General features: G+C 39.1%; 1 protein-coding gene across 7 annotated transcripts in view; it reads left to right on the top strand.

The window, feature by feature from the left end:
* RANBP17 (RAN binding protein 17) overlaps window positions 1-16,075 on the top strand; it is a 319,157-nt gene that overhangs the window by 248,542 nt on the left and 54,540 nt on the right. For all 7 annotated transcript variants that reach the window (XR_006381540.1, XM_044229647.1, XM_044229637.1 and 4 more), the window contains 3 exons: window positions 925-1,028; window positions 6,726-6,814; window positions 15,745-15,852. Coding sequence is in view for 6 of the 7 variants with exons in the window: in XM_044229647.1 (XP_044085582.1) it covers window positions 925-1,028; window positions 6,726-6,814; window positions 15,745-15,852 (301 nt within the window). In the remaining variant the exon portion in view is untranslated. The remainder of the gene's footprint in view (window positions 1-924; window positions 1,029-6,725; window positions 6,815-15,744; window positions 15,853-16,075) is intronic.

Here is a 16,075-nt window from a genome sequence, read left to right as displayed (position 1 = left end):
TGGGATGAATAAGTCACAGGAATAAAAGCATAGCTTAGGGAATGTAGTCAATGATACTGTAATAGCATTGCGTGGTGACAGATCGTAGCTACACTTGGGGTGAGCAGAGCATGACATAAAATTGAATCATTATGTTGTATACCTGAAACTAATGTAACATTGTCAACTATACTCAAATATAAATTTTTTAATAAAAAATAAATAAATTGTGATTTGTGCATATCCATGTTTGAAGTGAAGATTCTGCTTTGATAGAATCCTTAAGGAGACTGCAGTCTATCTTTCAAGGGAAGAAAAATAAACAATAAAAAATGACTCATTTCTATAAAGAAAAGGGAGCTTAGTGCAAGAGGAAGTGTACCCATGGAGAATGTACTTAAAATCCAAATGACCCATGAGGGACCCCATCTTATTTGGCAGATAAAAGTTTCCCTGCTATCTGTTTAACAAATTAATTAAAAAAAAAAAAAGAACATAAATAAAGGGGAATAATAACTTAGAGCTATCTGGGCACCTGAGTCTGTGAGCCCTTTAGGGCCTTGGCACCTAAAGAGAAGGGGAAAAAAGGATCCCTGTCTCTGAGGCTTTGAAAGTGGCTTTCCTTGAGGCATGGGGGAAGCTCTGGGGGCAGTAAGAACTGAAGGGCTGAGATGCCTGGGGCATGAGTCTGTTTGATCCAATAAAGAGACAGAAGAAAAAAAAAAAGGCTCGTAAGTAATTTTGCTATTTCATTTGGTGCAAAAGAGAAGGCAAAACACCAGAATATTCAATGAGCCAAACAAAGTACAGAATGCGGCAGGAGTGTGGATGCAGCCTGACCCCTTCCCGGGAGCATTTCTAAGCCCGAATGAAGCACTCATTGCCTAGGCTAATGGACAATAGCATGCATTTTAAACCGTGGTGACCCTTTTGTTTTTCTGATAGGCGAAGATGAAGATGAATTTGAGAATTTCATGCTGCCTCTTACAGTCTCTTTTGAAACAGTCTTACAAATATTCAACAACAACTTTAAACAAGAAGATGTAAAGGTGGGTTTGTTCCTAAACATGACGAAAAGATAATTTTGCTCATTCTGGGATATCTAGATCCACAGAGAGGTTTCTGCATATTTCTGTGTGCTCTGTACCTCATCCATCTTGCTTCCTCAATTGTACATGTCTTTGAGTTGTACTTTTCATGTAAGTACTTCTTTAGTTTCTTGTACAAATTGACTTTGAGGTCAGCGCGTGATTTTGGACAGTTTGCGATTAGATGATTTATCTCTTGAGGCAGTTAGTATCTTTAAAAGAACACTTCTCACGGGTGCACTGCTTTAAGCATCCCTATTCCCTCATCTACCCTGCACTGTATGCCTCAACGTATTTATATGGAGGAATGCACACACATACACATGCTAAAACACTACATCTCTAAATATTTTTTTAAACAAGAATTTATATAAATCAAGACTTTATTAAATGGCTAGGCATATATGTATAAATAGAAGCTGGTCTTGAAGTATTGCATTCTTAAACTGAACAAAGTGATTAGGATAACTGATAGCTAAATAAGGTTTTTATGTGCCTGTGGGAGCCGTATTAGGATTGATTTGACAAGTCAGTTCAGCTGTGGCAACAGTCATAATATCTAAGACAACATTATGTTTTATTAGTAAAATCCTTAAGTGTAGCAAGCTGTTTGTGACAAAACAGTCCCATATTTTAATGTGGGGGGTGGGGAACACAAGATCTGCAAAATAGGAATAGCATCTTCTGAAATCACAATGTGTCTGGGCTATTTTAAACAGATTGACACTGATTATTATTTTTAAAAGACTAATAAATGTACTCTAGAGGATGCAGGCACCTTTTGTAAGTGATACTGGAGTCATATTTTATTGTTATTTGGAATAAGTCAAAAACATTAACCATCATTTTGATGGCCTCTCTTCTCCCTAAATATATATATATATTAGCAGTAAGAAACCAGATATTAAAACAATAGCCTTTGATGATTATTTTAGTGTAATTCTTCTACCAGAATAATTAGCCAAATGGGATACCTTTTGAAATAGAGTTTTGAAGTGAATATTAAAACTCAGAATTTTTTAAAACCAAAAAGGATCTTAGGGATTTTCATTGTGTTCATCATCTCGTGAAAACTCTTCACCAGAGTTTCTACTCAGGTTAGCTGTATTTTTAGAGGTCTTGCAAATATTCTGAAGGACCCACAAAAACTTTGCGGCTTTAAGGTGGCTCTCGGTGCCCTTTATATCAGAAAGAAGCAGTGAGGTTGAAAAACACCATCTTTATAAAAATTACATTTGTCTCATTTGAAGATTTCATTATACTCCAAGCCATTTTGATGTAATCCCATCTAGTTTGATAGAAACCATCTTCCTAGAGTCATTTTTAATGGAGTTCCAGTGATATATCCCTAAACCAGCAAGTTCTTAACGACCCTGGAAAGTGACTGCTTGATTACACTTTAACGGTATTTGCAAATAAAATCACAAGTAATTAAGGGGAAATCTCCAGGCTTTTGAGCAAGTTTGATGCATGATAACTGCCTGATTCAGCTTCATCTAGAGTAATGCTGTGTAGGCAACAGCTACTGAGATCAATAGCAACGTAATGATAGTGGCAGAATTAAGTGAGTAACCTGAGAACTGTGCCTCAGAATGCATGCAGCTGCCACGAACCAAGGCCACACAGTGCACTCCGTGCTTCCGTCCTAAATGTTCATCAAAAGACGCCCTGCAGGAAAATGGAGTTAGATGCTCTTTATTGCTGATCGTGTCTCTTGCCACATTTATCAGGGAAATTGGATTAGCAGTTGGCAGCTGCAGGTAGACAAGATTCTGCAGTGATTAAATATGCAGCTTGGCTGCATTTGTTGTGACAGACCTTTAGTAAATTCTACTGTAAGCACCATCTGTCTAATTTGTATAAAGAAAACTTGGTGCTTTAAGCTACCGATAAAGAACTAAATCTGTTGCTTTATCATAAACAAAACTTTTGCACTAAATGCTTTTAAATGTAATTTATTAGGTTACGGCTATTTTTCTATCATGATGAATAAATAATACATGCAAAAGTGCTTTCAGGTACTTCATTTTGCAAGTACTAGAGATAAAAACAGTTCTGTTTTGTTCTTCAATAAAGTATTTAGTATTCCAATCCACAGGAGGTGATGCTGTTAAAATATCTCTATGAAAATGCCGCAGGACTGCCAAATTCATTTAATTTGCAACCCTTACCAGCATTTTCTAACTCCCTATTTATAGATATTTTTCAAATGCGGATTTCAGGATGAACAGAAGCAGCAAGGACCTGTGTTGCCAAATTGAAATATGGTTGTGAGGGGAGGAAATGCTGTAAAACTCTTAAATTTATAGCTTTGTTTTCTTACTTAGTCCTAATAAAATTGAAGAGAACCTTGAATTTTTGTCTTGGGTTTTTCCTTTCATAGTAAAGGGAAAAAGAAAGAAAATGCTGTGACAGGTCCTGGCTCCAAAGCATTTGTTCAAAATGTGTGTGTGTTCCGCCTATAATTGTATCCATAGTGAAATATAGTCCACTACTCCCTTGACTCGTGCATCATTTTGTATTTGGCCATGACGTCATCGAGTTTAAGGAAAATGAATGAAAACTTCTCGGAGGAAGAGGAGCAGTTAAATAGGAACCTGCTATCTTTAGTCCCTTCGTAAAAACTCCACAATGTTAAATTATTTAAAATCCTTGATTTTCAGCATGCGCACATTAAAAGTTTTCGCACTAAGTGCCAAATGTTGCAAACAGCACTTTAACAGAATGATTTTGCTTTGATCCCTGTAGCAGTTCCTGAATAATTTATCACAGGTTATTGCCTTAATTCTGGAGAGGGATAGAGCAATAAAGGCAGATGAAAACACTCCAGTTGAAACACCTTGGGGCCTGCTCATTCCTCTGACACGGCTCTTTTGTTGGAACTATTTAGAGGTTATTAAGATGTGTCTCCAGAATTAAGAGTATGCTGTAAGGATGAAGACAGCCATCTTAATTCTAAAGACAAAGCACAATGACCCTTCACCTTCTTTTTCTTTGTTGTTATTATATAGTAGAATTATGAGGATAATATTATAGCTGCCCCCAGTAGTGCCACTACAGTAAAGGGTCTGTCAGACTTTCCATTAGAAACCCTGTTTTGGGGGTCAGGGTGGAAGGAGCCGCATTTCAGCTGTTTCCCGGCCCATTCGTCTCACACTTGGCACACAGACAACTGTTCACCATGCGGCGTACTGAAGCACTGAGCGGTTTCTCCTCGAACTATCCAGAAGGAATCCTTACGATTAGATACCCAGACCTACCTGGCCCCCCAAACCAGCCTCACTGAACACATAGGATCAATCAAGTGTGGACCAACCGTAGAGAAGGGCAACTTTTGAAATAAACCCTTTTGTACTATTTTAAATGAGATGGTGAACCGTGGCTCCTCCTTCCCTAAATTTCAATCAGACTGCCTCTGGCTCTCTGAGACGGCTTAGTAGTCCAGTTGAACTGCTAGGTAGCAGTCGTCCTGTCCAGAGCAGAGCTGGGTATGTTTTGGCCACCAAGAAAGTACTCCCTTCGTGTCGTTTGAGTATCTCTATAGACTATTACAGTTTTCTTGCTCCCGTAAGATACAAGATACTGTTTGAGCCTAAGAAATCTGTTTCTTATCCACGTGGACACTGCATTTTTCTGTCCATTGAAAACTACTGAAAACACACAGTTAGTTCTTAGGTTGTTACATGCTTCCTCCGCTCTATAATAACATTTTCTGAAATTAAACAGTGATATAATTTCATAGATTCGAGGCACTTAGATTTTATTATTTTGGCATCTTTTAAAGAAGAAAAATCTGTGATAAAATAAATGTTAAACCTTTTTTGTGTAATGAAGAGAGTCAAAAGATATTTTAACAGCTCTTTGCACTAGGACAAGGAAAGTAAAACCCCTGTTTCCTCTTGACCAGTTTAGAGCTGAATGTGGGTGCCTTATGTATATGTGGAGACTTACTGTAGCCTGTAAGTTTACATAATACAAGTAGACCAAAATGCCCACTGTCTTAGAAAGACTGCAGAGCTAAATACTCAGAGTGGGATTGTTCCAAGAAGGCTTCTTAGAAGACGTATTTTGTTCCAGAGCCTGTGAGAAACATGGAAAGCTGCAAAAAAGGGGAACAGGTTCCAGGTGGTGAAAATAGGTTACATAAAAGGCAAAATGGCTTTTTCTTTTTTTAATAGCAAGTCACATGAGAGAACTGTAAGGAGGCAAGCCAATTCTAGACTAAGAAGGACTAGTGAGATTATGAAAGGAAAAAGAATGAGTCACTTAAAGAAGCAGAGAAGAAATTCAGGGTTTACAGACTCAGAAATTCAGAAACACTTAGGTGATTAGAAACTAAATATTTTATAAATGATGACTTCTGGTTATATCTAGCTACCTTTTAGCTACAGGGTTGGGGGACGATCAGAAATTGCAGGTATTTCTGACAGACAAACTGTTAATTTACTTCAAGATGCTATTTAGCCATTAAGATGAGGCTTCAGATTCACTTCCGAGTCCTTGATGATCATTTAAAGGCCTTCCTGTAAAGAGGTTTTCATTTCTTACCAATGTGTGAGGAAAAAGAAAAGAAAATCTGACAGAAGACTTCAGAACCCGTTTCCTGGCAGAATCTTTCTACTGAAACAGCACCTTCAGAAATCACAGTTGCATATCTCAATTATCCCACCCCCTTGTTTTGCAATTATGTTTATTTGTGCTCTTTGTTCTGACATTCTAGCATCTGTTCATGGGTTTTCTTTTTCTCTTCCCAAGCATCATCCTAAGGACAGCTTAATTAAGAGTCCAGGGTACAAGGCAGATCTCTTTTATTTAAGAGTCAAGTTGTTTTTTTCTGTCTCTCTAAAACTAAATATTTATGGAACATTTAGTACGTGTTGGGCTCTTGCTAGGCATTTTTACATAAGTTTATTAAATTTGTTCCTCACAATGCCTCTGTGAAAGAGGCAATAGTAGCCCCTTTTATAGATGAGAAAACTGAGACTGTAAGTTGTTGCCTTGCCTGAAGTCTTATCAAGCAACAGAGCTGTGACTCAAATTCAAGTCTTCTAATAACCAGTATAGATCTCTTTTCCTTACACCTTTTCCTTTTCCTTGCTTGGGGAATGCAAATGCCCTTCTCGGAATGTCATCGCCACAAAGTCACCTGGCCAGTTTTATTTTGTCCTCAGTGACTAGAGATGAGATGACTCTTTTGGGATCTTTGAATTCCAGTGTGCTTCCAGGAGAAACGCTAGGTTTCATAGTGGCACTAATTGCGTGCAAGCCGGTGTGGTTAAGATTTTGCTATTATTAAATAATGTCTGGACCCTGAGCATCTCTGTTCTGTGGAATTATCAATCCTCATCTCCCCCCCTCCCCCGCTTTTTTTTTCCCTAATTGGCATTATTCAGAAACAAAGTATATGAAGAATCCAAATGTTCCTAAACTATTGAATTATAACTTAGCTCAATTTATAAGAAGTGAATTCAGGTTGGTCAGCAGATTTAATGGTCTGTTTGTTTAAAAGGGTCTATGGTTTTCTATAGAAAGGGATCTGAGCGAGACATTTTAGCTAATGAATCAAAATCAGATATGTGGTCATTATTGCCTGATTATTACTCCATCTGCTCTGTGCTAACGTGAAAATCAATTACTGTGTCTCTTTCCCACTGACAGCGTATGTTGATCGGGCTGGCAAGAGATCTTCGAGGGATTGCCTTTGCACTGAACACAAAGACCAGCTACACCATGCTGTTTGACTGGATGTATCCTTATTACACTGTGACAATACCAGCTCTGTGCACAGAGGGATGCCAGGCCCCTTGCTTTCGTTTAATAGTATGGCACAGTAGGGAAGAGGAAACAAAGCTAAATGAACTAATGTGTAATCAGCTAAAAATTACAGCACAGTGGCAGCAGTGCAGATAACTGAGCACAGCATTTGGAGACCCAGCTCAGAGAGGTCACTTTTTGGTGCCATTAAATAGTGACAACTTAAAAATCACATCCCCAAATGATTGTTTATGTAGGGATTGCAGGGATAATCAGGCTAACATCTTTAACTCGGGATCAATGAATCTTACCATTTGGCATTTTTGAGCAGATTTGAATTTCTACTCCATCTCAATTAGCAGGGCTGAGAAGGTTACTTTATCTCTCAGAGGCTTAATTCATCATGCTACAGTTTTTCACCATCATGAAAATTTTAATACATGAAAAAGGGGAAATAAATGGCCAGGATTTTTCCTTTGGTATAAAATCTAAATTTTCCTTTGCCAAGGCTTGGTACAGAGAACAGCATAAATAAAGAAACAAACAAACATTCCCCCCACAGAAATACCTCTTCACATAAGAGTGAGACGAACACGGACTTTGGTGTCAGACCAGGCTTAAAATCCAGCTCTCTACTTGCTGTGTAAACCTTGGCAAGTCGTTTCACTTCTGTGAGTTGGTTTTCTCATTTAAAAAAGGAGACATCCAGCATCTTGGCTAACTGCGACCTTTAAAATAGGTAGCACATTTTATATAGTGTCTGAAACATATTTGGGAGTCATAAATAGTTGCTATTAATATTGTTTTAATAATATTATATAAATCCTCCTTGATCCTAACAGGAAGTGACAATTTATACAAGTCATATAGGTGTAATATGTTTTCATGTCTTTATATATAAAACCATCAGAGCACCTAAGAAGAATTTGATAGCCTTAAAGCTATTTTATTTTTTAAGTTACACTGTTTCTCAGTTGCTCTTTTCAGGTTCTTCTTATCCAAACTTCTTCATAAATTAAACTGCAGAAGAAACTTCTTAAAGGCAGTTTTTCACTATGGATGCCACAGATACCCAAAAACATAGCTAACAAGGAATCTGGGCATGTTTTAGGGAGAACTCTACACATTAAAAAAAATTTTTTTTTAACATTAATTTGAATACTAACATTTTTAGTTACTGTTAAAACCTACTTCATGGGGCGCCTGGGTGGCTCAGTGGGTTAAATCTCTGCCTTCAGCTCAGGTCATGATCCCGGGGTCCTGGGATCGAACCCACCCCCCCACCCCCCCACCCCCCCCCCCCCCCCCCCCGGCACTGGGGCTCTCTGCTCAGCAGGGAGCCTGCTTCCCTTTCTCTCTCTCTGCCTGCCTCTCTGCCTACTTGTGATCTCTCTCTCTGTCAAATAAATAAATAAAAATCTTTAAAAAAAAAATAAAACCTACTTCATAAGGGGTGCCTGGGTGGCTCAGTGGGTTAAAGCCTTTGCCTTCGGCTCAGGTAATGATCTCGGGGTCATGGGATCGAGTCCCACATCAGGCTCTCTGCTCAGCAGGGAGCCTGCTTCCTCCTCTCTCTCTGCCTGCCTCTCTGCCTACTTGTGGTCTCTGTCTGTGAACTAAGTAAATAAAATCTATAAAAAAGTTTAAAAAAATAAAACCCACTTCATCAGCTATATGTGTCCATAAAAGGATTAGAGATAAGAATTTTCTGTGTCATTGAAGAACCGTGTCTTTATTTCAGCATGCAAAGTACATGTAGAGAGACTGTAGTTTTTAATATGGAAAGTCCTAAAATTGTTTTAACTATGAAGAATACACTGAAATCACATGTGACCTTTGTTTATCTAAACATAAATAGAAGCTCACAAAGTAAAAACTTTCATTTATTTGAAAAATCATAAGAACCTAGTTTCGGCACTTTAAAAGTGATCGTGATCTTGAACCAAGCTGCAACTCTAGGATGCCCAATAATTAATACTTCATGTTTCCCTCCTCTGCAGTCCCAACCAAGAGTCAAGTCCAGAATGTTTCCCCGCAGTGCCAAAAAATATAAATATCTGCCATAACTGATACTGCCTAAAATTCATAGAATGTATTTTAATTTAAGTTTTTAATTAAGTCTGTTTTCCATTTCCTCCCCAGCTTTCTCTCTTTGGCACCTAGCTGAAATGAAACTTTTGTCCAGCAGATGGCAGACAATAGCAAATGGAAGGCCTCAGGACTTAATGTTTTGTTTTGAACTGGAAACTATTGTCTCCTCCACGTGACCATAGATGTTGATGTTATTAGGGTCCGTGGTGGAGGGCGAAGTGTCAGTTATGCAGAAAGCTGTGTTAGAACTGCCAAACGGGCTGGCTTGGTACCGGCTTTGCTTATAATAATTGAGTTTCAGTAGCAAATCAGCTTCCTTGGGAAAAGGCCAAAGGCTTTTCATAATTGTATTGACAACAAAATGAATATGATAAATGGTGTTCATTCAGTTGAGACAAGATTTATAGTTTTCCTTTGGGCAAGGGATGAAGAGCAAATATTTATAATAATAGTAAAATTTGTTTAAAAGTTACATTATTAGATAATTCAAAAAGCTTTATTAAAATATTTTGAAATACTTTAAGCAGTTTCAGGTGATAAAGTATAGATTCTTTTCAAAGTATTCTAGTAATGTAAAAATGAATAAGTATATGGTTTAAAAAAAACATGGATATGAAAGTCATTTATTCTTACTGAAATATTGATATGTCAAACCGTCAGTGATGATTCCCACATTACTGCTGGGGAAAGTTTATTTTTGTCTTTTAGTCACATAAATGTGTGTTCTCTAATTCGTTATACAGTCCTTAGCATGCAGAAGAAATGTCCTATAAGAGCACATGTCATCTTAAAGTCAAAATGCATTTTATTTACAGCGATTATTTGATAAGATGCTATTTTAGTGGTTAGCGATTTAATTCAAAAACATTTCTGTAAACACTGACTACATTAACTGCTACACGAACTGCATTGCTTATCACTGTCCTTCCAAAAGTAAATTGCCTGAAACTACATAGCAAACATGTTGATAAATTGTTCCGCTACTGAAGAATTGAGGAATCACTGATACACTTCTTTGCCCCTATGGTGAGAACACGACAATATAAAAGCACCTTACCTTGTACTGCATTTAGCCACCTTGTTTAGGCTTTTTCCCAGGTCATACTTAGACTGGTAAGTGTCAAGGATCCAGACAGCAATTGGAAAAAAAAGAAAAAAGAAACGTGTATGATTGTCATAACCTGATCTCTGAGTCCACTGGTTTTCAGTCAGATCATCGGTGCTGTTTATTAGCATGCGTAAACATATCGTACAAAGACAAGTCTACACCCTGTGTAGGTATGCAGAAGGGTGCAAACCTCAGAATAAAGCAGTCGTGGAATCCAGTCGTGGCTTCACCACTTAACCTGTGGGGGCTTTGGGGAACTTCCTCACTGTCTCAGAATCAGTTTTCTCCTCCATAAAACAGGGCTAATCATACCTGTCTCACAGGTGTAGTATAAGAAGTGCATGAACTGACATCTGTAAAGGGCCCGCTATAATGTCTGGCGCAAAGGAAATACTCCAGCACTGTTGTTAGGTCTGTTTTTCTCCCAAATATGGAATGAGACAGAAAGATCCCATTTGCTCATTTATTCAGAAAATTTGGCTAAGGATTGTGTTAGGTTTCATGATGGATGTAGATTACTTAGACTCAAATCCTACCCCCAAATGAGCTTATAATTAAATAGAGACTGTTAGATACCTACATACATGACTGTAATAAAATACAGAAGGTGATGAGTGCCATAACAACAGACACAAATAGAGTGATTGCATTTAGCTGGGGAATCAGGAAGGGCTCTTTCAAAGTGTGGCTATTTCTCTGGATTTTACCAAACAAGTAGGATTAGAGTATTGGAACAATGAAGTAAGAGGTTTTTGGTTGGCCCAAGCACAGGTCTTGGAAGGGGAGTAGAGAAGATGTTTTGCTGTAGGTACCACTGATTTCATGGTGGGAAATGCAGGTTGCCTGGGACCCTGAATATCAAGCTAAGGAATTTAGACCCTTATCCCATAGATAGTGTGAGGCAGTTGTTTCCTTCTGACTAACAAATCAGAAATGTATTTCAAGAAGAAAGTAATCGGCACTGTGTTGTGCAGACTGAAATAGGGAAGAAAGTAAAATCACTGAAAAATCACTTCAGCGAGCATTGTTTTAAGTCCTGTGTGTCAGGCCTGAGGACTGAAAAAAAGGACTGCTTTTTACCAGAATGAGTAAAATAGATGGCACTTTAGAAGCTCACTATCTAGGGGGTTAACATACTAATATTCACTAGTATAAATAACATGCTAACGATAGTGTGTTGTCACAAAGATGTATGCAAAGGACCGTATGAACATGTAAGAGGAAGAGATTGGCATTTTCGGCAAAACAAACAAACAAAAATAAGTAGGCTTCTCAGGGAAGTGGAAGTTGGGCAAGGTGTGGAAAGGTAGATTGGCGTTTGCTAGACAGGAGAGAAAGAAAAGACTTCCAGCAGCATTTGCCTTCGTGGACAAGGTATACTGTTTTGTATTCATGGAATACCTTTAAAATAAGCTCTGAGCCGGCAGGCTGTTTCTATTCTGGAATCACAGCCTCACACCCCTATCCCCTAAGAGTTTTAAGAAAAACTCCTTTATTGCCTTCTAGGATATTACCATGCTTTCCCTACTATGAGATCCCAGAGGGAAAGAATTACATTTTTACTCATTTCTGTTTACTTGGGGCCAGGCACATGGTAAGTTATACTAACTGCGCAGTGGGTGGATGGATGGGTGGTGGTTGTCAAGAAGGAAACCCTGTACTTCTCATTGTGTCCTATTTGGCATCTGATTAAGGTGGCATCCTATCATTAATGCTTTTGGTCTTTCCTTTATCTGATGTAGACGTTAGGAATTCATCAAGAAGGTTAGGTGAAAGCAGTTAGGTCTGTACCTCTTCTACCTAAGGGCTCCCACTGTCCTCCTACTTTCCGTATATACATGGTCCTCACAGGCCCTGGAAAATTAAACTCCGAGAGCGGGGTCTGCTTCTCACCCTGTAATCTGAGTCTGGCACTCTCACTCTGCAGCCCTTTTCACCTCCCTGCTTGGTAGACCTTTACTCTGCTTTCCAGTAATCACTCATCTTCTCTGTGGCAGTCACCTCTGTCAGAAGCATATTAGAATTGGCCCCACTCTCATTCTGCACAGAAAAGGAAGCATCCCCTCCTATCCCCCTGCTTTCTCTCATAGTGAGTGCAGTGTGCTCTGAAAAATAGGATGATCGGATGCCTTTAGAATGCCTGGCAAAGGGGCTTGCGTGTGCCTATGATACTCTTAGGTTCTGAGATTGGGGTCTTCGCAGTTTCTTGACGAGCCTTTCCGATGCTTTCCCACTAATGATCACTGAGTTTGTGCTCAGGAGATTTCTTAATGGAATCTCTTCTCACCTCTGCTCCTCTGACACTGCCTCTGAATTGGGGTACTCAAGAGCCTCTCTATTGTATGTCAACCACCCAGATTTGAGGATGAATTCCCCGAGAATAAAAGCTATGTCTTTCGTATCTCTGGATCCTTCACCCCTAGTGCAGCAACTAGCACATAGTATCTGTGAGCTATCAAAAATAGCGTATTTTCCCACTGAGCCACCCAGGCTGCCTTCGGCTCGGGTCATGATCTCGGGGTCCTGGGATCGAGGCCCGCATCGGGCTCTCTGCTCAGCAGGGAGCCTGTTTCCTCCTCTCTCTCTGCCTGCCTCTCTGCCTGCTTGTGATCTCTCTCTGTCAAATAAATAAATAAAATCTTTAAAAATAAAAAATAAAAAAATAGCGTATTTTCTACTACATGGGAAAAGCAATAAGTTATCTGACAACAGCCAAAATGGAATTAATAATTAAGTTCATTGATTTCATTCTTATCCAACTGGAACACTTCTTATCTCCCTTCTTCACCTTATTTTCCTTTGTAGCACTTTCTAACATATTATATATGTCTTTTATTTATTTTTGTCTTTTCTTATTAGAATGTAAATCACATGAGGGCAGGAATTTTTCAATGTTTGATTCACTGGTGTCTCCAGAGAGTCTAAAACAATGAATACACAGTTATAGAATAGGCCTTTCGTAAATACTTGTTAAGTAAATTCTTTCAACATATACAAATACAACACATGCAAATACAGAGCCTTAACATTGTATATCTGAGGAGACAAAAGTATTGCTTTTTGCACTTTGGGGGAGCTTGCCACTCTTAAGGGATTAGAAGGCTTATTTTATTGAACGTTGTATGAATTATTTCCTGAAGCTTCAAAATGAAATGCACAGTTAAAAAGAAATAGATACTTCTCATCAAATATGCTATACCTCATTCTTAGGTTGACAGGTTTACAGTAAAAAATACTTACTGAAGCCCACTTTGTACCAGGTCCATGTATACAACAAGTGCCTAGGTCCTGCCCTCAAGAAGCATATAATATAATAGGAGAGATAAAGAGACATAAAAGCATTAGCACAGGGTACCACAACCACAGCCACATACAGGAAAATACCAGCTAAGTCTTCAGAGGGGGAGGCCAGGAAGGCTTCTGAGGGACAAGCAACAAATGTTGGGGGCAAGGTAGGGAAACAGAATCTTTGCCCTTTGGAAACTCACTGTCTAATGGGCAGGCTGGTAGCACAAGCAAGCAACCCTAGTAGAGTCTGTTGTAAGAGACATGGGGTCATCATCCTTTCTTTCTTTTTTTTTTTTTTTTCATCATCCTTTCTGATGGCTGAGCAATATGCCATTGTACATATGGACCACATCTTTATCCATCCATCCGTTGAAGGGCATCTCGGCTCCTTCCACAGTTTGACTTTTTTCGACGTTGCTGCTCTGAACATTGGGGTGCCTGTGCCTCTTCGCTACATCTGTATCTTTGGGGTAAATACCTAGTAGAGCAATTGCTGGGTCGTAGGGTAGCTCTGTTCTTAATATCTTGAGGAACCTCCATACTGTTCCCGAGTGGTTGCACCAGCTTGCATTCCCACCAACAGTATAAGAGTGTTCCTGTTTCTCCACATCCTTGCCAACATTTGTCGTTTCCTGTTTTGCTCATTTTTATCATTCTAACTGATGTAAGGTGGTATCTCATTGTGGTTTTGATTTGTATTTCCCTGATGGCTAGTGACGTTGGGCACACTACATCAAAAACTAATGATATTATATGGTGACTAACATAATAAAAAAAAGAGAGAGAGATGGGGTTAGAGTGTTCATTGAACATAGATAAGAAAGAGATTGATGCCTTTTGACAAAAGAGAGAAGGTTTCACCGTCCCATGGGACGTGAACTTGAGCTAGATGTTGAAAGACAGGAATGGGTTAAAGCAGAAGAAGCTGCAGGTAGAGGAATGGAGACAAGAGAGTTGGCATCTGGGGCACCTGGGTGGCTCAGTCATTAGGCATCTGTCTTTGGCTCAGGTCATGATTCCAGGGTCCTGGGATCAAGCTCCACATCAGGCTTCCTGCTCGGCAGGAAGCCTGCTTTTCCCCCTCCCACTCTCCCTGCTTGTGTTCCCTCTCTTGCTGTGTGTCTCTCTCTGTCAAATAAATAAATAAAATCTTAAAAAAAAAGAGAGAGAGAGTTGGCATCTGTGGATTTGCAGAGGATTAAGAATGGCTGAATCATGGATAAGGCAGGAGTCCTAAGAGAGGGGTCTGAAGGTATGCAGGGACTGGATCTTAAAGGGCCTTGTATGCTATCCTAATGAATTTGAAATGTATTCTAAGAGCAGGGAAGAAAATTGTGTTCTTTTTCACCATGGAGATCTCTACCCATACCCACAGGGAAGGTACGCCATTAAGTGATTCTATTCAGCACTTTCACTGAAACAAAAAGACAAGTACACCAGAAAATATCAGAAAGAGAGAGACCTAGAGAATAGGAAAAGAAAAAGGAAATGAAGGAGTGGCATATCAAGAGTTTTGTTTTTTGGGGTTTTTTGTTTTTTGTTTTTTGTTTTCCCCTGCTGCAATTTTAGGCCTTAATTTTATATTTATGTGTCCCTTTGTCAAGGAAGGAGTCAGTTATGGCTTAAAGGCCAGGAGAGGTGAGTCAGAGTTTTCCAGTTTTGCTGGTCTCAGCCATTGACTTAGCAGAGGCACATGCTTCTTACTGTTTCTGAGGATGTTTGAGAGCTTCTCCTTGGGTGTACATGGGACTACCTTTTAGCTGACCCTGAGTACATTAAAAGTGACCCAGAGCTTTTCTTCAAGCTAACATCTCCAGTGCTCCTTGGAGCTATTACAGTGGGACCAAGCCAAGCAAGTCAACAACTTAAAAAAACAAAAAGAGAATAGGTAGTTTCTAAGCTGAAAGATAGATGTATGGGGCTTATTATTATTATTTCCCTCTTACTTTTATATATTTTCAAAATTCTATAATCATATTTCCTTAAGTAGTTTAATACCCAAGAAACTGGTATTAGCAATCCAAATGTGTTTTTATCCTCGTTAAATTTATTTTCCTTTCATACAGTATTAAGCATGATTCTTATATGTGTTCTTTCAGAATATGTCTCCTATTTATAGTATATACCAAAAATGAAGCAACATAATGTGTGGGATATGTTACAAAGAACAACAAATCATTTACACCCCTCCCCCCCCAAAAATGTACAGCTGTGCAGGTTAGGGAGAGCAATATGTTACAAAGAACAACAAATCATTTACACCCCTCCCCCCAAAAAATGTACAGCTGTGCAGGTTAGGGAGAGCAATTTATAAAATTGCCGTTGTATACTAAACATAGAGCATATGTGGATTCCTTCTTTGCTCTTTAAGTGCTGCCAATTTTCAGGAACAATATTTCTTTTGACCCTTAAGTTCTTTAACAGGCTCTATAAAAGGTACCCCACGTATCTTCCCATTCTTCAGAGGACGATCGAGCGGTGGTATGGTGAGCCAGCATGTACCACTCCCATCTTAAAACTTATGGCAGAACTGATGCAAAATAGGTAAGAAGTGCACGGGGGGAGGGGGAAAAATCACTGTTTGACGGCATCTCCAGAGATCAGATTTTCCTGCCTGGTATGTGTATATTCGCTTAGCAAGAACTCAGGAACCAGAAGTTTTCAAATAATCAGTGAAAGCCATAGAATCAGAGCCCCAAGGTCGAGACCTCTTGGGGGGAAAAACGTAGTACACTTAGGTGTATGAGATGGAAGACTACGGCCACCA

The sequence above is a fragment of the Neovison vison genome, chromosome 1, assembly GCF_020171115.1.
Source record: "Neovison vison isolate M4711 chromosome 1, ASM_NN_V1, whole genome shotgun sequence".
Taxonomy (NCBI): Eukaryota; Metazoa; Chordata; class Mammalia; order Carnivora; family Mustelidae; genus Neogale; species Neogale vison.
This window is presented reverse-complemented; position numbering and strand designations above follow the sequence as displayed.